Raw genomic sequence first — 21,987 nt, 5'->3', positions numbered from 1 at the left:
TCCGGACGTCAACACAGACCTGGCCAGGAAAAACCGCAGAGGACCTTTCAGGAAATTCAGAGAGGGCTGAAACCAAAAGGCCGTGCCCCATTAATGCATCATGGGGCAAGAGGACACTCAGGCATTCTACAGAGGACCCATCTCTAGTCTGGTGTACAATGAAATGCCTAGAAAAGGCAGAGAGCACTCTGGCTCCATATAATTGGTTTTAAGTGGGCGGCTTTTCTCTGCCTTTTCACCAGTGGCTAGCACCTTGCCGACAGTAACACTTTAAAACAAAGTAGAATCCGATGCCATCCAGAAGAGTTGTGTACATCTCAACTCCACAAAATCTTCCAAGAAGTTAATAAAAGACTAATTTATATAGAAAATATCTTTATTTAAATGTTTTATCCAGTTTCAAAAAAAACAATATCATGGTGTGCGTTAACAGTCAAACCATTCCGGCAGTGTTTTCTCATGTGCAGCTAAATTGCAATTTCCTGTTAGCATACGCGATACATTGAACAGAAGTGTTCCTTTAAAATGACAAAAAGAGTTAAACAAAGTTTAAAAAATGAAACAGTAAAAGAGACTTTACAAAAAAAGACAGACAAACTAAAGTGCTGTAATTTGTGCCAGAGCCGTTCACCAAAAGTGTCCATTAGAGGGATCGTTTCTGCTCTTCAGCGTTTGCACTGTAGTACGAGATCCTCTTTAGAATGCTGGCCTTGAGTTTCCGTGGTAACCATGACACCTGTTCTGTCAGAAGAGCTGCATTTTGTCCTATGCAATTCTCACATAACCTGCAGAGACACAAGGGATAGTGGTAAAGGTGTGATATGAAGCTGGTAGGCTACCACAAGAGAAACAAATGCACCCAAATTATTGATGTAAATAAGATTAGCTTGTGTTTTTCAATATTCCTGTGTATTCTATGAATCATTATTATTTGTTTCCCTTTTCTGTACTTTGGGCCACAACACATGAAAGAAATCCTTTCAGTATATGTGAGTATGGAAGGACTTCATGATTACATCGCTGGTGTTCAACATGCATAATTTTTATAGCAACAAAACAGGCAATGTTTCTCTAGTAAAATCACACAAGGTCCGCTAAGGACCAACAGAATAATAGTCCAGTCATTTTAGGAGAAAGGGTTGAACAAATTGCAACACAAGCAAACTTAACTGATTTTGTATCCTCAATATGTCCTGAGTAAGGGGAAAAAAAGCCCTGAAGAATCCCAATAGGGGAAAGTTTAGAAAAAGATCTAAATATACCCTATTCATGCGCCTATACAGTATTTTTCTCACGCAAATAGGGGGAAAAAATTAACCTTCACATATCACCATGAAAATTACTGAGTTGATTACTTACATCAAGATAAACAAAAAATGTATTATAAGTTTTTTGAAATTGTTTGTTAACATGGTCTTAACTGGTATTATATCTCATCTAGAGGGTATATGCTTATAGAAAATATATAGTTTATGGTGTTTAATTTGTTTTGCCTGGACAGTATAGGCCAAAATGTATCCACTTTACACTAGATTCGCCTTTACAGAATAGAGGGCAATGTATTGTGCATGGCATAGAGGAAGATGGGAAATGTCTTAAATGGTGTTATATCTGCTGCGGAGGGTATATGCTTATAGAAAATATATGGTTTAGGGTGTTTAATTTGTTTCCCTTAATAGTGCAGGCTAAAATGTATCAGCTGTTCACTTGATTCGCCTATACAGAATAGAGGAGTATGTGTTATGCATGGTATGGAGGAAGATGGGACATAAGTTGATTGATGCTATATTTCATGTACAGTGCATATACTTTTAGAATATGTATAGTTTTGACTGTTCTATGACTTTGGTAAAACCATGACCCATGCATAGGCATGCATTGTTAATTATTAATCTTAAACTATATTTATTAGTATAGCATTTTTGCCAGATGTCACAACAATAGAGTCTCATCTCTAACTGCAGTCATCCCATCTGCACCCTTCTGTCGAATTAGGACATGATCATGTCCATCTTCAACTTTGCCTTCACAATTTTCCTGCATTCACTAACATAAACATACTGTGCTGTCCGATAATTGTTTTAGACAAAAATTGTGCAAAGTAAAGGGGCATCATACAGGCCCCTCTGATTGGACAGACAGTATCAGTCACCCCTGGGCAAGAGGTCAATTACTATAAGACTTGCAAAATGATGGACTGATACTTTAGTGTGATATACTGTATGTTTTAGTGACCTCTAAATCAGATTACGTAAACACCAAAACCACTTTCCTAGGCTGAATAATGCCTAACTATGTGTTTATACAGATTACACATTGTGGAACACTTACATGCAAAAAACCCACTTGGCTCTATTTAAAGATTCAACAACCATTTCCATTGATTCAAAGGGCCACAATGTAAAAATAGACACCAATTTTGCAACAAACCAGTCTGAAATAAGCCAAAGGAATTCACTCTTTGAAAATAAAAGAATGTTCCTCAACAATGCAAGATTCTAAAATTCCATGTTAAGTTAGATGGGGTCAGATATTCTTTAGAATGTGTATTCTACAACATTCTAATTACAGTTTTGTCAGTATTTGCTGAAGAATAATGCATAAAACAACCCTCATTTTAACATAATTCCACCAACTGGATTTTCATGGTATTTTACTATGGGTAAAAGATCACCAATTGAAATATAAAAATGTGAAAAATAAATTTGTTGCAATTAGTTTTGGGTCAGACCTTTGCCTGGACTATTAGCCTCCCGTTGTGATATTTATAAATTAACTATACGTAATTACATTATGCCCTGTTTGCCCATGTTAACAAACAATTTAAAAAAACGTAATACATTTTTTGTTTGTCTTGATGTAAGTAATCAACTCGGTAATTTTCATGGTGATATGTGAAGGTTAATTTTTTTCCCCTATTCACGGAGAAAATACTATATAGGCTTACTTAATAGGGTATATTTGGGTCTTTTTCGAAACTTTCCCCTATTGGGATTCTTCAGGGCTTTTTTCCCCTTACTCAGGACATATTGAGGATTCAAAATCAGTTAAGTTTGCTTGTGTTGCAATTTGTTCAACCTTGACTCCCATTTTGGCTTAAAATGACTGGACTATAAGACAGACACACACACACACACACACACACACACACACACACACACACACGACTGCTGACAATAAGGAGCACAGTGGATCTGACTGCTATTGCTTAGATGATGTGGTGCCCATAAACCAATAACACACACAAACACGCACACATTTTTGAGAGCTAGTGGGACCACGCAAGAACTGTGATTAGGACGGAGTAGGCCTAGGCTGGTTACATTATGTCACCACGAAACACAGACTGCATGGAGACCCAACTAAAACAATCATTCCATACTTCTGCAGGATTGGGATCAAGGCATTTTTTTTTCCCTTCCCTAAAATAACACACTGTTCCTCTGGCCAAGCCAGCAAGGGTCAAATATGTAAGTAAAGGATTGGAGTTCTTAGCAGCATAGAACTTAAAACGGCAAATCGGTCTCTGCAAATCCAAGCACGGTTTCGATACATAACTACATGCCTGAACCGCATCTTGTTCAGAAGTGTTCCCTCGTAATCATGTCGTAATCCAGCAAGTAAATCGGCTAAACGGGCCGGTGATCTTTGGGGTAGGCTATAATACATCTTATTTACATTATCACATAATAGCCGGTCACAAATTAAGATGGTAAAATATCTTCCTATAAACCTGCGATAATTCAACTTCTCAAAATGTATATAGCATATTATGTGCAGTGTGCGTTTCCGTTTCTCTGTGAGGACCTCCCAGGTTGCATAGGAACGTATCATTTTATCCAACAACTTTACTGCCAGTACACTTTAACAGCATATTCATTAACAAATTACTTTGAACCCTTCCTTCATCATGTCCCAAGTCTCATTAACCACAATCACATATTCTTCATCTCAAACGTAAAGAAATTCTATTTATAACCCACTGCATGTCTTAAGGCCCTGTTGTCAGAATGCCAGAGAAAGTTCCTCTGGCATTGTTTCAGCTTAAAGAAGGCCGCATGTGAGAGGGCTTACTAGCAGTAGTTTGGGCCCTGGTTTTACACAGCACACCTCTTTGTTTAGTTTTCTCCCATTAAAGTGGCCCAACATTATTATTTCATTCAGCCAACACATAATAAACACCTTATTTAATATCTGTTAAGTGTACAAAGTGCAGCCTACACCCAGATTACGCTGACTGGTTTCCAGCTGTTCCAGGAGTTTGTTTGTTTGTTTGTTTATTGGGTTTTGCTTTGTTGTTATTTTACCTGAGAAGGGAGTAAGGCTGCATCTGGAAGACCAACACGTCTGAGCAATGATTCTGCGACGGCGCCCTCAGGACTGCCACCTATGGGAGGGGAGGACAAAGACACATGGCGAATCATGAGGACCCTGAGGATGGGCTGACTGACATGTTGATCAGGCGCACCCTGGAGGTGAAGCTGAGACTGCAGCCAATTATTTGTTATCCTGTTCATATTTTCAAGAACTACTAAAAACTACGTGGATACCGATTTATGCACTTACAGCTTAGACCAACATGCTGCCCATGTGATGCCATCAGCCTGGTCAAATTTAGATATAGACATTTAGAAGTGACGCCCAAAAAGTCTGAATCAGGATAAAAAGGAGGCCAAAGTGTCTGGCACCAAAGTATGGTTGGCTTGGAATATACACACACTGAATGTAATGACGAGAGACTCTGGCAACGAGTAATGATGCACATAACTTTTGCCCCTTGCATCGCGGGGAACCAATCATATCTGTGCATCTGATATAGGCGGGCCAGAGGTGAGCTAAACAGATGACAGTCGTAGTGTTATACAATTGTGTCAAAGTCCGAAATCAGTCAGTTAACATTGGTCATATAGTGTTATCCAATTGCGTGCAGTGAGATTTTCAAATGCATGCTTGGTGCCGCCCCTCAAGTTGGGCCAATACATTAGTTCGTGGCCAGACCCATAATCTTTCAGATTTGGGTCTGGAATCTCCAGGCGAATGACACTGTACACTGAGGGTCAAACAAACGTTTCGTCACACACACACACACACCTGTAAATCACCCCCATAACATACAGTATCTTGTTAGAAGACCATCTTTAGATTTTTCCCAGCGGAGGACCCCTGTGCTACAAACAGGATGTCAGACGAGATTCTGATCAGCAGCAGGATGTGCATCCTCCCCGTCTCCCAAGAACTTTCGTCTAATGAGGAGACATGGCACTCAAAGAATCTCCCATAGGAATGTATGGGGTTGTTCGTAACGCAAACTGTCGCCAAAAGTTGACATGTGAATACATCGTGCCAATCATGTGGTATGTTGTGAATACATCGTGCCAATCAGGTGGTGTGATCTCACAGCTGCAGCGAGGTTGGTGTCGTGAAGGCTTGAGCACTCTCAGTTCTGCCTGAAATGGGTGCCCGATGAGTGCCCAAAATGCAAGTGGCAAAAGGCCTTGCCTAAAAGGACTTTGCTTTGGTGCCCAAGCTCTCTATATTGCACCACGAGGAGAAGTCACATTTTCCCTCACTTTCAGTCACACAGATATACCGTACATCCAGTGGATGACTAACATATTTTGAACAGCACTACTTCCACCTCCATCAACCCCCCACCTAAATACTATCAAAAACATTTCACGTCATATCAGAATCAGCAATGTGCAATGTGATGCAACAAGTAGCCCCATAGCTTAGATGGTAAGGTAAAGGGCTTACACGACGATTGATCTCAGATTTCAGTAATTACAAATATTGCTTCAATGACTTCAGTCACTGTGCTTAGCATGTTGTGGAGCAAATGCAACAGAAGTACAACACATGTTTCGATGTGATACACATGAACTGTGTCCATACATTCATTAATCTGGGCCATGCACGTGTGGAACAGCTTGTCTCACTGCTCGTTTTTTTCCCTCGTTTTTTTTTCTAAACACATCAAATCCCCTCATTCCTCTGAGCCTCTGTAGTGCAACCCCTCCCACCCAGGGGGGACCAATACATATAACCTCTTACGACCACAACAGTTTAAGCGAGTCGTTGCTACGCTTCGAACGTCATAATGAAGGGCCTAGGGGAACTTTGGCACATTCCCTAAGAATTAAGAGACAGAAAAAAAAAAAGGTCACGTCAAAGGTCACATTAAAGCAGCTAAGGCGATACGTCACAGGTCATACGAGGTCAAAGCAGGCAATGCACAGGACGGTGCAAAATTTTCTTTGGAATGATAACAGCATCTCTTGTTGATGTTAAGAGCTATTGTTGGGCACATGGACTTATGATGCCCGCATCTCCAATTGATCGTCAGAATCATATTTTAAAAAGGTACACTATGCACTATTTTCACCTTAATATAACCTTTACAAAGCCAATTTCATGGTAAACAAACTTGTAATAGGGGAATCGTTCACCTAACATAGCTATACAGCATAGCTGTAGCGAGTCGTTATAGAGAACACCAGCCTTCCAACTTCAAGAACGGTGGCCCAACAAATCTTGCGAGAATCGTGAAATCGTCTTGAGATTTTTTTGCCTGTTGGTGTTTTTGCCTGTTGTCAATCCTTCACCTCCACAACAAAAGCATTCTCATTGTGTACAGGGGGGATAAGTCACAAGAACTTTGCCATTCACAGCAGCAGAGTAAAATATAAATATATCGCGACTCTAGAGGGAGCTCTACAGTCTCTAAAAATACCTAAACCTGCATAGTGTACCTTTAAAGCATCTTCATCTAAAATGAGACTGCGAGAGATCATGCCATCACACTGAAACGAACACAAAGCAGAATCAGCAGGTCTAAAGTGAGAGCTGGTGCACAACCCCATGTACCCCCCAGCGTACCGAGTCCATAAGCACTGTGTAGTCTCGGGTTCCTCCAAACACGACGACGTCGCCGTCTTCTCCCAGCCCAGCTGAATGCCACAACCTGAGAGAGAGAGAAGAGAGAGAGAATTGAGAGGAGAAAGAAAAGAAAGAAAGAAAGAAAGAAAGAAAGAAAGAAAGAAAGAAAGAAAGAAAGAAAGAAAGAAAGAAAGTTCCTGACACACTGAAACAAGAACAACTGGTACATCAGGTGACCCATTCAGTGAAAGGTGAAGCGACTACACCACCACCCCCACCCTGACCCTGATGGGAGTCACGCTACCTGGGCTGGTCTCTGTGTTGGTGGCCCCTCTCCCTCCACTCTCTGCTCCGGGTGTCAAACTCCCACACATCACCTGAGAGCAGGGTGACAGAGTGCGCACATCACTACACGTGAAAGAGAGAGAGAGAGAGAGAGAGAAAGAGAGACAGACAGACAGAGACACAAGGCGATATACAGTAGGTAGCGGGAAGCTGGAGAGGAAATGGGCGAGACCTCTCCAGTAAAGTGACATTCCAAATCACATAAACCAATCACATGCAACCAGTGTTCAATTCTGATCGGTCTATTTGTCGATCTTTTATTAATGAACTCCGGCCTGCCAGATTTTGTGACTTCACTCTGGTCACTGTGCACATGCACTGTCAGCAAAATACGCTGTCCAACTCGCACACAAAGTGAGAATGTGACAGAGAAAGAGAAAACAAACCAGAGGAAGAGAGAGAGAGGAAGTAGAAAGGTCGATGAAAGATAGAAATAGACTGGTAGATAAATAAAAATAATTTTAAAAAAAATCTGAGAAAAAGTGGCAAAGAAACTGGTGGATGATGTTCTAAGGAAACCTGAATATTCTGGTTCTACTGTAACAACGACCTTTGAACTTACTCAGTGGTTGCCCGGTTGCACTCAAACCGCCAAACAGGAAGAGTTTATCTTCTGATACAGCTGTGAGCGTGTGCAGAGAGCGCCCAAGAGGCAGGGGCCCAACAGTGGGGTATCTGTGGAACACACACACACACCAGTAACAGTAACCTGACACATTCAGTAGTCATGAGCATGGGGAAAAAAGCACTAAACATGCTTTCATGACATAACTCAACGATTGCAACACACACACACACACTCACTCACACAAGCCTCTGCAAAATTGACAGCAGAGCAACAGGTGAATGGGACTTATGATGCTCACCTACACACCCCAAAGGACTGTCAGAGCGATAACATCATACTACCCTTCTCCCACAAAACAGCAGTAGTCAGCAGCCTAGACGCATACGCAGCGTATACGCACGTAACTTTCTCACATAGCCTTTATTCACACCACGTCTCTGTGGTCGCCATATGCAAAACCTGAGGCTTGTGCTGTTTGCAGAGGCCCATGAGAAGGCTACCAGTTTAGCAGTCTTTATAAAGCAGAAGTACAGCATAATTTGCATCTATGCAGTGGAGATGCACTTTCACAGCAGGGAAGGAGCTAAGCAGTGGTTAAAGCGATGGTTCGGAGTAATTTCACCCTAGGGTCCTTTGCACCATGACCCCGGGCCAAACACCCTGCCAGAACGTGTATCCCTTGGTCGAACCCTGGTCGAGTAGCGCTGTCAGAAACTAATGACTTTCTGCAGGCGTAATGGAACCAACTTAGTATCTCATAAATTACCCCACTAATAATGCCCTGAATGGCAGGGCTCGAAATTAACGATGTCCCGACGTCCTGGGGACCATAAAAAATGCTTCCGGGACACAATAGAATGATGTCTGGGACAACTCTGGGACAGTAGAAAAAATGGCAAAGCAAATTTCAAAATAGGTACTTTTTTCCTAAACTGTTCACATGGGAATCTAAACGCATCTTTCTCGTCTGGATAAAATGATACAATATTTGACCTGGCGTAACGGACAGCTGGCAAAAGCAGCGTCAGCCAGCTGATCTGTAAATAAGTGGTTTTGTAGCCTACACGCAGCCTTACAACACTGTTTAGGCTACTGCTCTTCAAATCATGGTAGGCTACAATGTTATTTTTGGTACAAATATAGTAAGATACCCAAATGGGCTGGGTGCTTGCGTTTCCTTAGGAATCCGCCATTTAATTGGTTAAATGAATATTAATGACGGGCGTAGGCCTAATGGGTCACTTTCCGATATAGAGGTTAACTTACCTAACTAGCAGGCAGGTAAATGGCATTTGTTTTCATGACAGACGAGATGACAGTCCTCTCTGACTAAAACGCTGCGTGTTTTCTGTCAGTGACAGACAAACGTCACCAAGATCATGCTGAGCTAAATAGCCTACTGCAACTGCGATTTGACAAAACGATAGTGTTGCAAGGTAGCCTATAACAATGATAACAGTTATTTAAGTTAGCATTTGACATTTCGCTGTGGCAGTTCTAAGGCTAGGGGTGTCCAAACCGCGGCCCGCCACGCACTTTAATCCGCCCGCCCGAGCATTTATTAGTTTATCATAGATCCGGCCCGCCACGCACTTTAATCTGGCCTGCCGAGCATTTAGGTTATCATAGACCGCTCGCTATGTTTTCCATCAATAGACAACGTTGTGGTAACTGCAAATTGCTTTACACTCTTCTTAGAGAACGTTTACAATGTCAAAACAGCTTGTTACATCGGGATAGTTGCAGCAGATCTAACTCCGTTTTGCTACTTTATTTAATTGGGAACGCATTTGAGTGTGCACAAGAGGGTGAGAGTACGGCAGGAGAGTAGCCTATCTGACAGCTTCGTGGTAATTTCCCACGCTAATTGTTTTCACTGAGATCTGTGGCCATGACATCACACCAAACTGACATTGAAATTAAAGACACGTGAAAATAGATTATTGACGTAATGTTGTACAACCCTGTCAGTCAAAACGATGGACAATGAGAACGTCTAGTGCAACCTCAAAAAAGAGCCAAAAGCGCAATCTCTGAAAATGAGTGTTGTGTGAAACAGCAGATGATTAATGTTAATAAAATGGTGTTTAATAAATTGTTCAGATCTGTCATGGTGGACCAGAACGAGTTAATTAAGTGATGCAAAGTTACTGATTATTATGCTGTTTATTATGTAGAATGGGAAAAAAACAAGAACTTGAATTTGGGACACTGGTGGTTAAGTCCGGGACAGTGGCAAGTAGAATTCGGGACAGCTTCGGGACACTGAGAAAAAAAGTTAATTTCGAGCCCTGCCTGAATGGTACGCAACTTCTACAGTAGTACAACTATGTTCTTTACTCATAAATTGAGGCATTTAAAAGTTTGTAAGTACACCAGGAGTTTATTTAAATAACACTTGCCTGATGGATGCTACCATCTGCTACTATCTACCGCTGCGTCGACGTTACTTCCGTGATTTAGGAAAAGCCCGTAAAAGTCCTCTCGCACACAAAGTGTGTGAGAATGTGACAGAGAAAGAGAAACCAAACCAGAGGAAGAGAGAGAGGAAGTCGAAAGGTCGATGAATAAATAGAAATAGACTGGTAGATAAGCTAAGCTAGTCAAGCTAAGTGGTTAAGCTAAGCGCAGAGAGAGAGAGAGAGAGAGAGAGAGAGAGAGAGAGAGAGAGAGAGAGAGAGAGAGAGATATATACATGCTTGCCATAAACAAAAGGGAGTCACTTTATCAGTGAAGCACACAAAAAAAAGTCACACACACTTTACACACTACTACGTACATGCTTTGGCAATACAAATTACATGCTTTGGCAATACAAATTGTATTTTTTGTCATGCCAATAAAGCTCTATTGAATTGAAGAGAGAGAGAGAGAGAGAGAGAGAGAGAGAGAGAAGAAGAAAGAAAGAAAGAGACTCTTACACTTGGGTCCATGTCAATGTGTCTAGATCAAGGCAGTGCAGGTCCATGTCTGTGGAGTCCTGTGTTTGATAGCAAAACAAAACCTCTGAATTTTCTGAAGTATGTAAATCAGGGCATTAGTTACGGAAGGAATTCCTGGTATCTTCAGACTATCAACAATGCTTGTTTTCAGTTTTCAACCTCTTTCATTTGTGGTACATCACTATAGCACTACACACTCATAACTAACATGCATTAGTTCCTAGGGTTGACATAATGAAGGTTTACTTTGGCAAAGCAGGGTATTTTCATTTAGCTGTGAGCAGGGGGGTATTCCATGTATGTGGTTTAGTGACAAACTTGGGTTAGAGTAGGTGGTAAACCTTCTAATAGAAGAGCTGTATGGCTTCATTCTCCTAACAAAACAATGCCATAGGGCTCTTGTTGTAGGAGATTTACTACTTACTCTTAGTTAACTTACTCAGGTTTGCCACTAAACCACGTACTTGGAATACCCCCATGGACTGAAATTCCTTACCAAAACAAAACAAAAACTGTCAAACAATGATAATGGTATACTGCACTTTATCTGTTAAAAATGTATTCAGTTGTTAGTCTGTACCCAAAACAATACAAACCCATCCACCCTGCGAGGTGGAAATCTTGGAATGTAAACAAAAATGAGACAAACTGTCTACTTCCTCTTTAGCGTTGACATTTTGGGGCGGTTTGATCCTTTTACAAGCGTTACGGAGAACAATCCGGAACAAACATGAACTCTGGCCAGATCCCGTACGTACCATGCCCCCGCACACGTAGCCTTTGTTGCCAGCAGCAACACTGGCATGGGAAGCTCTCGGAGATGGGGGTACACCCTAGAGAGAGAGAGAAAGAAAGAAAGAAAGAAAGAAAGAAAGAAAGAAAGAAAGAAAGAAAGAAAGAAAGAAAGAAAGAAAGAAAGAAAGAGAGAGAGAGAGAGAGAGGTGGTTTTTGGAACAGGTGAGTAACCCTACTAGGCCCAGTCAAAGACAAGAATTAATGTCACTGATTACTTATTTAAGTTAAACAATTTCCTCCGCAAATATTTAAATAGAATATTTATTGTACATACACACACAAACCTAGGTTTACTCAAACAGGAAAATCCATGGCTGTGAATTCAATTTAAACTAATGATTAATTAACAATTAATCTGTTGATTATTTTCCTGATTAATCTATTAGTTGTTTGGACAAAGGCCCAAGATTATGTTCTCAAATACATTGTTTTCTCTACCTGCCAAACAATAAGCAACAATCAAAGAATATTTTTTTCTCAAAAAAACTGACAAACTGATGAACCAAATACCAAAATAGTTGGCGATTAATTCAATGGCTGACAACTAATCGATTAATTGTTGCAGCCCTAGCTGTAAAGGTAGCAAAAATGTTTTGGCTGTATCAAACACATTTATTGTACATACAAATCAAAACTTGCACACGTCCTAAAGTCAACATTTAAGAATGTGAAAGCATTTCACCTTCAGGAGAACATGCATGATCAAAGCAAGGGTGTAATGGCAGTGAACCTCTAAAGCATCACCCCTGTTCATTTACCCTGTCACCCCACATTAAGCCTTTGCCCTTCCAAACGCCTGTGAGGCAGAAAGCATAACCTCCAACTCACCTGTGTCGGCGGCTCGGACCAGGTGTTCGTCTCAGGCTCAAACATGTGGACCTCATTATTCCAGCCCCAGAACCTGAAGATCACCGTGCCTATGGTGGCCTACAAGAACCAAAAAGAGCGTTCGCTCAAAATGCGTCACGGATCTACACGCTGATCCAAAGGGAACCAAAGTATGCAAGTGCTCGAAACCCAAGGGAACAGAATATGGGTAAAACAAATATATTCATATCCTGTGTTGACAATTGCACAGAGTAAACATACAATGCCCGTTTCCATTTAAATTAAAAACCAACAGATACTAGCTCTTGCTTACCCAGGATGTGTGGTCTACTGTGAAGTTCTTGACATTGTTGATCTCCCGCACCGTCTTGCACCCATATCCACCAAAGTAGATGATTCTGGAAGCACACAAGTCACATTTTGGCCCATAAATCAGCACTAGTCGCCTCTCTGTGACCAAATAATCACATTACACAATTCACCAGGCATCTGGTGGTGCAGTCCAGTCATGTGATATTGGTTGCGGTCGGAATGCATCTTCCCAGAACATAAGTCACACTGAACTCTATTGTTACTGTTCAGCACGACTACTTCAGTCTATGTCTTCTACTCCTTTTTTAAATAAACCAGATGATCTGGCCCTGCAACCGTCGGTCACGTGCAGTTTAACCCTTAAAGGCGTGTGTTTTTGAACATTCTACCATAATTCCATGCCGCAACAATTCAAGGTTCTAAAATTCTATGATAGGGCTCTGGTTGAATTCAATGAACTGAATTGAATGAGAATTAAGCAATAAGCCCCGAGAGGTTGTAGGTTACGCTGATTCTACAACAGCTAAGGGGTGTTGTTAGGCACAACACGCTAGCGGAGTGTCTAAAACCCCCCTTAGCTGTTGTAGAATCACTGTAACCTACGGACTCGAGTGGCTTATTGCTTTTCTAAAACCGTTACTATAAATACCTGGCAAGGTTTCATAAAGTAAAGGCACAGCAACTAGAAATATAACGAGTTATTCCTAGATAATCATTCATCCGCCAAGAAATATATTTCCTTTTTCTGCCAAGCAACATCGAGACGCAGCTACTTTAACTTTTGTATCAAGTTATGGTAGTGCAGTAAAATAATACGAAATGCGGTCTATTCTGCAGACATTTTGCCCTAAACGACTTCAAAAGAAATGAAAAAGACCACCATCAACAGCCAAAAATAAACTGCACTAGACAACAGAATACAAACAGAAATGTGTGACTGAAGTCTACCATAAACATGACAAGTAAACAGCAAAGTGAGCTATGTTAAAAAGTAACCTTCAAGTAAAGCACCTAATCCATCTACCGCTACTAAAAATTAACTTTTTTTTTTCTCAGCACAGGAAACATTTTGTTTTCCCCCTGTAAAGGAACAATGGGGACGTTGTGAAGAGACCTCGCTCACCTCTCTTGGTATACCCAGCAGGAGTGCTTGTCCCTGGGAGAGGGAGGAGTTCCCTCTGCATCCGTCATCCTCTTCCAGACAAACTCTCCATCGTCCAGATTCACACAATACATCTAGAGAAATCCGTTAAAATGTACATCGTCTTTAAACGATAGGGTCTATTGTTAAAATGTACATCCACGTATATGCAACAAAAAAAAAGTTTTTGGAATGGCTTCATAAACCTATAGTAAAATCAATACTGTGTAATTTCTAAAGAATAATAAAACATTTCTTCAGGAATCCCACCTGAAGATCTTAAAATAGGACCATCATACCACACTGGGGGCAGCCATGGCCTACTGGTTAGGGCTTCGGGCAAAGGGTTGCCGGTTCAATCCCCGACCAGTAGGAAAAATGTGGGCAGGGGAAGTGGTTGAGGACTGCTCTCCCATGCTCACATCCACGGCTGAAGTGCCCTTGAGCAAGGCACCTAACCCCTCACTGCTTCCCCTAAGCGCCGCTGTAGTAAGGCAGCTCACTGCTCCGGGTTAGTGTGTGCTTCACCTCACTGTGTGTGCTCTGTGTTCACTAATTCATGGATGGGATAAATGCAGAGACCAAATTCCTTGTATACACAAGTATACTTAGCCTAGAAATCAGATTACAAAACCTTAAGTTTACTTTATTGATTGAAAACCTCCAACATACTCCAGAAAACTAGTGTGTGTTTCAAGGTAAAGTAGAAAAAAACAGAACTGAAACGATGATAGACAACTTGACCTTTGCATGACTTTTTACACTAGGGATTGACCGATATGTTTGTTTGTTTTTTCGAGCATCTCTTGCTCTAATGAGTCACTGTGGCGCTGAATGAAACCTCAAACTGCAACCTACAGCACAATCAACATCTAAAGCCTTAAGGCCTTGGTGCTGCTTTGAGTAATCTCTTCTCCACATTCTTTTGGTTTCTCTTTCATTAGACGGGTGAAAGATATTGCGTATACATTAGCTGATAGTTTTGCACGGATTTAGGAAGGGAAACCCAGTTGAAGCTTGCAGCTCATAAAAACAGCTGGCATTCAGGTGTCAACATTCCTTTGTTTGGCGTGCAGGGGTAAGTGTGTGTTTCTGTGCGGTATGTCGAGAATGAAGGGACAACCACGGGTGAAGAGACACTGTTTATAATAACAGAAAGGTCCACTTCCTGTTTCAAACTGGACATCTCATCCTCATCTCAACCCACACACTATGTATACATACGGACATGTGTGTGTGTGTGTGTGTGTGTGTGTGTGTCGGGGGTTTGTGCTAAAAATATGAAAGGCATCTACCGGTGTGTATATACTGTGCATTCTCTGGGGCAAGGGAGATTGTTTTCATAGTGCTCTGTTCATTCCTTTCAGTTATTCCTTTGCCTAAAGGCATAGAGAGAGTGAGTTGTGAGTTACTGTGTGTGTGTGTGTGTGTGTGTGTGTGTGTGTGTGTGTGTGTGTGTGTGTGTGCGCGTGTGTGCAAGAGAGACAGAGAGAGCGCGTACGTGTCAGTATCAGCCTACACATGGCTTTCCAGAACCGTATCAGATTGCGGAAGATAATCTGACATATTACAAATGCCTTTCTCTCCCTTTGGGTCATGCTAGACAAACTCGTCTGGTCACCTTAAACCCACTACCCTTTCAAACTCATCTCCAGCATTAACCCTTGTTAAGTGGCTTATGATGGTGTGTGTATATGAGACAGATGTGATTATTATAACATTCATGTAATTGTGTGTGTGTGTGCGCGCGTTACCTGGTTGGTGTGGCCACTGCCATCAAAGCCCCCGAAGACATAGAGACAGCCCTGGAGATGGGAGCTACATGTCTGAGACAGGAGAGGTGGAACATCTCCCTTCATTTCCCTCAGGGCCCTATCAAACACACAGAGGTGCATGGTAATGAGGAGAGAGAGGGAGGGACGGAGTGGGAGTGGGGGAGAGAGAGAGAGAGAGAAAAACCAAATGGCAGACACACAAAGACAGAGACAGAGACAGAGACAGAGAGAGAGAAAAACACACAACAGGTTCAAAACCGAATGGCAGACACACAAAGAGAGAGAGAGAGAGAGAGAGAGAGAGAGAGAGAGAGAGAGAGAGAGAGAGAGAGAGAGAGAGAAAAAAAAAAAAAAAAAAAAAAAAAAAAAAAAAAACACACACAACAGGTTCAAAACCGAATGCCATGTTGTGGGAGATAAAGAGAGTGAACAAGAGAGAAAATAATGAGACAGACTGTACATACATACAGATAGTGCCACACACACACACACACAGTGGGAGATAAAGAGAGTAAAGAGAATGAGCCTGACTAACATACAGATACTGACGTGCAGAACATGGGAGCGACAGACAAAGAGACTGATTAGATGGAGAGAGAAGATGAAGGGAAAGTTGGGGAGGACAAAATGAAGCATTGAAGCTGCTACATTCAGACTATTTTACTGGAGAGACAAACACGCCTGTCACACAGATCAGCCTGCCTATCCCAGTCTACAAAGTATGTTAAAGACACTTAAACAGTGCTCGACTACGCAATATAGCAGCACTGACCATAGTATCATTGCTAAAAACAGATTACAAATGTTACTGAGCACTAAAGGTCATAAACAAGGAAAAAAATCATTACTGACACTTCCAGTGTTGAATTACAGGAGGGTTGGTCTCTCTGTGCCTTTGCCAGATACACACATTGGTAGGCTAGCTTGTTCTGGACACCGTCACAGTGTGTGTAAGAAGTAAATAGGATTGGTATTCGGATATACATCACATGCAGATTGAAAAAATAGCTTACCAGAGGCCACTTTCCATGTCGTAGACCCACATCTCATCACTGGGCAAAGTTACTTCTTCTCTGCCGACTGTCTGTGGAGGAAATTGTTCCAAACAATTTGCCACCAAAAAACACGAATGCAAAGCGAGAACTTACATTCAAGACCATACAGATGTTGACATGTTTTTTTTTTAATCCATGGAACTGTGAATAGTTTTTTTTTTTACAGTTGTACAGAAGACTAACGTCAAGGCATGACTGTGCACATAAAAAAATATATCCCTACACATGACATTACATTATAGCATTATGTTTTTAAAAGCCTGTGTACGGAAGATGGTTTAACTAACTGTAGCATCACATTGAAACTCACCTGACATCCTCCCCACACATAAAGATTGTTGCCATTCACAACGGCCGTGTGGTCACTTCGGCCCAGCGCCTTTCGGAGCCCAAGTTTTGATAATCTGGGCTCGCTGGAGTTGTCCATTTCGCGACGGCAACAGCTGCCAAGCTGGAGGAAAATTCAGAGACGAGCAAGCGGAGGAGGGTGCGTACGTTTACCTTTGCTGCCTGCGAGAGGAGGTATGCTAACAGGAAACACGGCGCGGCGCAGATGATTTGAAGGCTGGCGGGTGGGAGGACCGAGCAAGTACGAAATTGCCTGAGTGCGTGCGTGCGTGCGCGAGAAACGCCAAAGCGCTCAAAATATGCGAAAATTTGCTTCACGAGACCTAAGCACTGAAACCCCAGTCTAAGAAGGTAAATAATCGAATAATGTCACGCGTGGTTTGATGCAGGCCAGAATGCCAGGAGACTTTGGCTCAACAAGTCCCCTACCCTACTGTGCATACAATCAATTAAGAAAGCCCATTGTTCCAGATATAGCCAACCCTATTTATCTCAAAGGTGTTATTTTCAATAGTTTGCTGTTTTAACCGTTGTTTGAGAGAAGCAAATGTCTAGAAGACAGCCAAATTAAACCAAATAAAGCCAAATTAAATTCTAAACTTGTCAATGGCTGAAGTCGTGGCCCCCCATTGATTAGGACCATTGCAACAGGTGCAAGTCATAGGCTAGCAGTAGCCTAGGGCCTAATAGGCTAGCCCATAGGCTACTGTCAAACTCGAGTAATTTGCCAGAATTTGTTTAGGATTAGTTTGAACCTTTTTGTTCAACCGCCATTAAAACCGAAAGAAGAAGAAGAACTGTTTTGTTCAATACAATGATGCTTAGTTGCCTAGCCCATTGCCAAATTGTGGAAGTTAGCGACAACCATATCCTAAGACTACTTATACCCATTTGTAACTAATTTCACAAACCATTAGGATTATTTTCTAATTTCTAAAGTTACATTTAAAAATTAGTTTATGTTTTGATCTTCATGAGGCTACCCTATATGTTGTCCACTTATCATCAAGACAGACGAGGATTCATTTTGAAGTTGAAGAATGGCAGACAAGATTGAATGACATGACATAGGTCTATTACAAAGATTTTTGAAGAAGACAGTGTAATTAAAATAATTTAAGTAAATGTAAACATTCCTGATCCACACTCCAGTCCAGATAGTGGCGGTAATGCACCTAAAAGCTGGTTGCCAACTGTCATTAAAAGAAGAAGAAAAGAAGAATTAGTAATGTAATTGTAAAAGCTGAACAGCAGGTGTCGCAATCCGACTATGTAGGATTCACCTGGAGGAACATTTGATCATTGTTATGTAGGTTCAGGCTTTATTATGAAAATGTTCATTCAGTGGCATTTTCCCCTCGCTTATTTAAGATAAGAGGGGGAAAATATTATTTAGGCCTATACGAACCAATAGACTATCCAGGGGCGTTAAACCGTGAAGGTCAACCATATGTCCAAATGATTAGCCACATTCTATAAATAGCCTTTACGAAACTGAAAATATATATATATATATATAATCATGGAAGACTCAAATGCCCCGTCATATCTACGACATCTTGGAATCCTTGGTTTCGGGATATGTTCTTTAAAAACAAATTTATTTGGGTGTAGGCTAATTGTGAAGGCTATGGAGGCTCATGATGTAAAAAAGACCTTGCAGGGAGCAATCCGGTTTCAAGGATCTACTAGGCGGGAAACAGAGGGACTACACCGGGGAAGCGTTTCCTGTTGTTGAGGGGTGGGAGTTTCCCGTGATACAGGGAAACACCGGAGGATGTCCTGGGCGCCTGTGTGTGTGTGGAGTTTGTGTGTAATTATTCAAGTAACAAGGAAGTCAGTTGTTTTAAGGCTAATACCAGCGCAGTGAGATATGTGGATAGGCCTATTTTAATCCAATTCAAATCCAAAAGTGTTTACTCAGTGAGACAGAACATTAAAACAGCTCCAGTATACAAGAAAAAAAGTTTGACATGTCGTTAAAATCCAGAGCATTAATTTCTCTATACAAGTTGTGAGCCACTTAGCGTAAGAAATGACATATGAACTCTAAATCCTCTTTTATCAAGCTTGTAGGAACATACTACAAATCCCATGATGCATTTCTGTGGGAAACAGAAGCGGGAATCCATTTAGCCAATGACATCGGGAGACATGGAGGGATAAAGCTTAGAGGACCTTGGTAGTGGTTGTCAATGGTGACGGATATTTCCACGGCGGTATGGGCGTGACAACTGTCAGGGGATCCAATACACACACATACACATTCACACACGCTCACACACACTAGTATACACAAGGACACACACCCACAACCTACTATCTGAGGTCATGTGATCTCTTTACTATTCCTCTGATCCTCGTCTCTCAGCCTCTTATGTTCTGAGTGTGTGTGTGTGTGTGTGTTTGTGTGTGTGTGTGTGTGTGTGTGTGTGTGTGTGTGTGTGTGCAGTCACAGGGAGAGAGCGAGGGGGAGGGGTGGAAAGGGAAGAGCAGGAGGAGGGGGAGCGACACGGAGAGAGGGAGGGAGGGAGGGAGGGAGGGTGTGAGCGAGAGAGAGAGAGGGAGAGGAGCTGTGTGAGCCAAGGCAGGAGAGAGTCCAGCTTACATCAGCCAGGCGAGAGAGAGAGGGAGGACGAGACGGAGGAGCGCCTAAACGAAAAAGGAAGCGCTCGCTCGCTCTCTCACACTCTCTCTTTTTTTTCGGGAGGTTTCTTTCCTGGAATCTCTGTGTGACAGAAGGAGGGAAGAGGGGGATTACATTCAAGCCTCCCTCACCCCTGCTGACAAAGAATAGACGAGTGACAGAGAGAGAGAAAGAGAGAGAGAGAAGAGGGAGAGGACACACTGACAGGGACTGTTGTTGCTGTTTTTCACTGTGGACTCTGGGAACGCAGGAAGAGGAGGATAGAGAGAAAGAGAAGCAGAGAGAGAGAGGGGGAGACACTCACACACACTCTTCCACATCAGAGGATCATGGTGCTTCTTGTGAAGAGGAGTGGCAGTGTGCGCCTGAGTGTGTGTGCCACCTTCGTGGAGCGTGTGTGAGCGAGCGAACGAGCGAGAGCAGGAGAGAGCACGCCGGGCACGCGGTGCCATGTCAGGACTGAGCTGCCCACAGGAGCGTCACTGAAGACATGGCCCAGGTGACCACACACGCACACACACACACACACACAGACAGACACACATGCACACGCACACACACGCAACACATTCACTGTCACTGTGTTCTTTTTTTGCAATCACCGACACTCTCTCTCTCTCTCTTATGCTCACAATCACACACACAGAATCACACAAGACACTGAAATACACACACAGCCCCCAGCACAGCTCACACACACACACACACACACACACACACACACATATCCTGAGCTTAAGCAAATATCACAGCAGGTAGCAACGCTCTGGTTCCCAGTAGCATCTGTAGTCTCCGCACCGGAGAGAGTAGCCGGCAAGCCCTGCAGGCTATCACAGAGAGAGGGAGGGAGGGAGGGAGAGCAACAGTGTGTTTTCACACAAAAAAACAAGGGAACAAGGAGAGAGAGAATGAGGGAGGGATGGGAAGAGAAAGAGTGCAACAATATGTTTTTGCTCTAATATATATATATATATATATATATATATATATATATAAAGCGAGAGAGAGAGAGAGAGAGAGAGAGAGAGCGTGAGAGAAAGAGAGAGAGAGAGACTTTTCTGGGGTGGTCTTATAATGTATTAGTGCGGTTGTGTACTTCACACCAGGGCATCGTACATTTGGAGTGGACGTGCACATGATTGCTTTCATGTCATGCCATTCATTCATTCATTCATTCATTCATTCATTCATTCAGGGTTGTTCATGCAAAGCTTTGGTTGGATTGTTAATATGTCAATGAACGATGGCATGTGGATTTCACATGCTGTTGCATGGCGCTGTTGCGTGTTGGTGTATGTGTGTGTGTGTGTGTGTGTGTGTGTGTGTGTGTGTGTGTGTGTGTGTGTGAGACGTGGGAATAGGAGGGAGAAACATTTTGCCAGTAAGTAGAATGTGTGTGTGAGAGAGAGAGAGAGAGTGTGTGTGTGTGTGCGTGTGTGTGTGTGTGTGTGTGTGTGTGTGTGTGTGGATGAGAGGGGCATTGTATACGAGTGTGGGGCTGATAATTAAAATAACAAAGGTAGCATAGCTATCCCTTCGGCCCCTAGTTTCCTGTCATTACTGGACCTTTGGTTGCGATCAGCACAGACTCCGCTAAGACTGGCACCACAGAGCTACCTCAGCCCCTCACTCAACATTCACTCATCAGCCACTCAACATTCACTCAAACACCACTTAACATTCACTCAATATTCACACCAAACAATCACAACCCACTTAACAGCCATGCATTTCATTGAGCCCTCCCAGACAACATCCACCCACTCCCCACTCCCATTCACAGATCCAGCATGTAAGCTCCTAACATTTTACGGCAACACTCATCTAACATTCCCTCAATATTCCACCCCCAAAAAAAAGGCTGTGAGATATTTACATGAAAACCAACAAGCCAACTGCTCCTCTAATCACATCACATGTGAGTTGTGTTAGTTAACAGCATGTCCCAGGTGAATGAAATGAATGTGAATGTAATTTGTCAGGAAGTCTTCCCCCTCCTCAGCGGGCTGGCCCACGATCTCCTCACTGCCCCTTGGAGGCTTCCAGCCACACCTTTAACGTAGCCCTCCCTTCCCCTACCTACACCCCACACACACGCTATCAATACTCCCCTGGTCCCCTGAGGGCGGAAAACAAGTCCGAAAAATCAGCTGCTCCGTCGGTGTCTGTAATTTAGTAGCCATCTCCCCTATCCTCCTCCGCCTACGGTCATGGGGCCTTGGTAGGCTACTTTGTTCCTGGGGAATTGGGCTTGGCTTGGGCTGGCTTACCGGCAGCTGGACCCCAGCCCTCTCGCCTGTGCCAGAGTTCCGGTAATGCTAGTTGTTGTTGCCTGATGTTGTCAAGGCTGGC

General features: G+C 42.6%; 1 protein-coding gene across 1 annotated transcript; it reads right to left on the bottom strand.

The window, feature by feature from the left end:
- Nucleotides 1-358: 358 nt before the first annotated feature.
- LOC125288052 (kelch domain-containing protein 1-like) lies at nt 359-17,623 on the bottom strand. The gene is made up of 13 exons (XM_048234174.1): nt 16,951-17,623; nt 16,599-16,669; nt 15,565-15,682; nt 13,793-13,905; nt 12,671-12,755; nt 12,358-12,456; nt 11,493-11,567; nt 10,714-10,772; nt 7,787-7,899; nt 7,184-7,256; nt 6,880-6,964; nt 4,308-4,387; nt 359-785 (listed from the first exon to the last, which is right to left on the bottom strand). The coding sequence occupies exons 1-13, from the start codon at nt 17,065-17,067 to the stop codon at nt 644-646; spliced, it is 1,230 nt and encodes a 409-aa protein (XP_048090131.1). The 5' UTR covers nt 17,068-17,623; the 3' UTR covers nt 359-643.
- Nucleotides 17,624-21,987: the final 4,364 nt, after the last annotated feature.

This window comes from Alosa alosa, chromosome 22 (assembly GCF_017589495.1).
Source record: "Alosa alosa isolate M-15738 ecotype Scorff River chromosome 22, AALO_Geno_1.1, whole genome shotgun sequence".
NCBI lineage: Eukaryota > Metazoa > Chordata > Actinopteri > Clupeiformes > Clupeidae > Alosa > Alosa alosa.
This window is presented reverse-complemented; position numbering and strand designations above follow the sequence as displayed.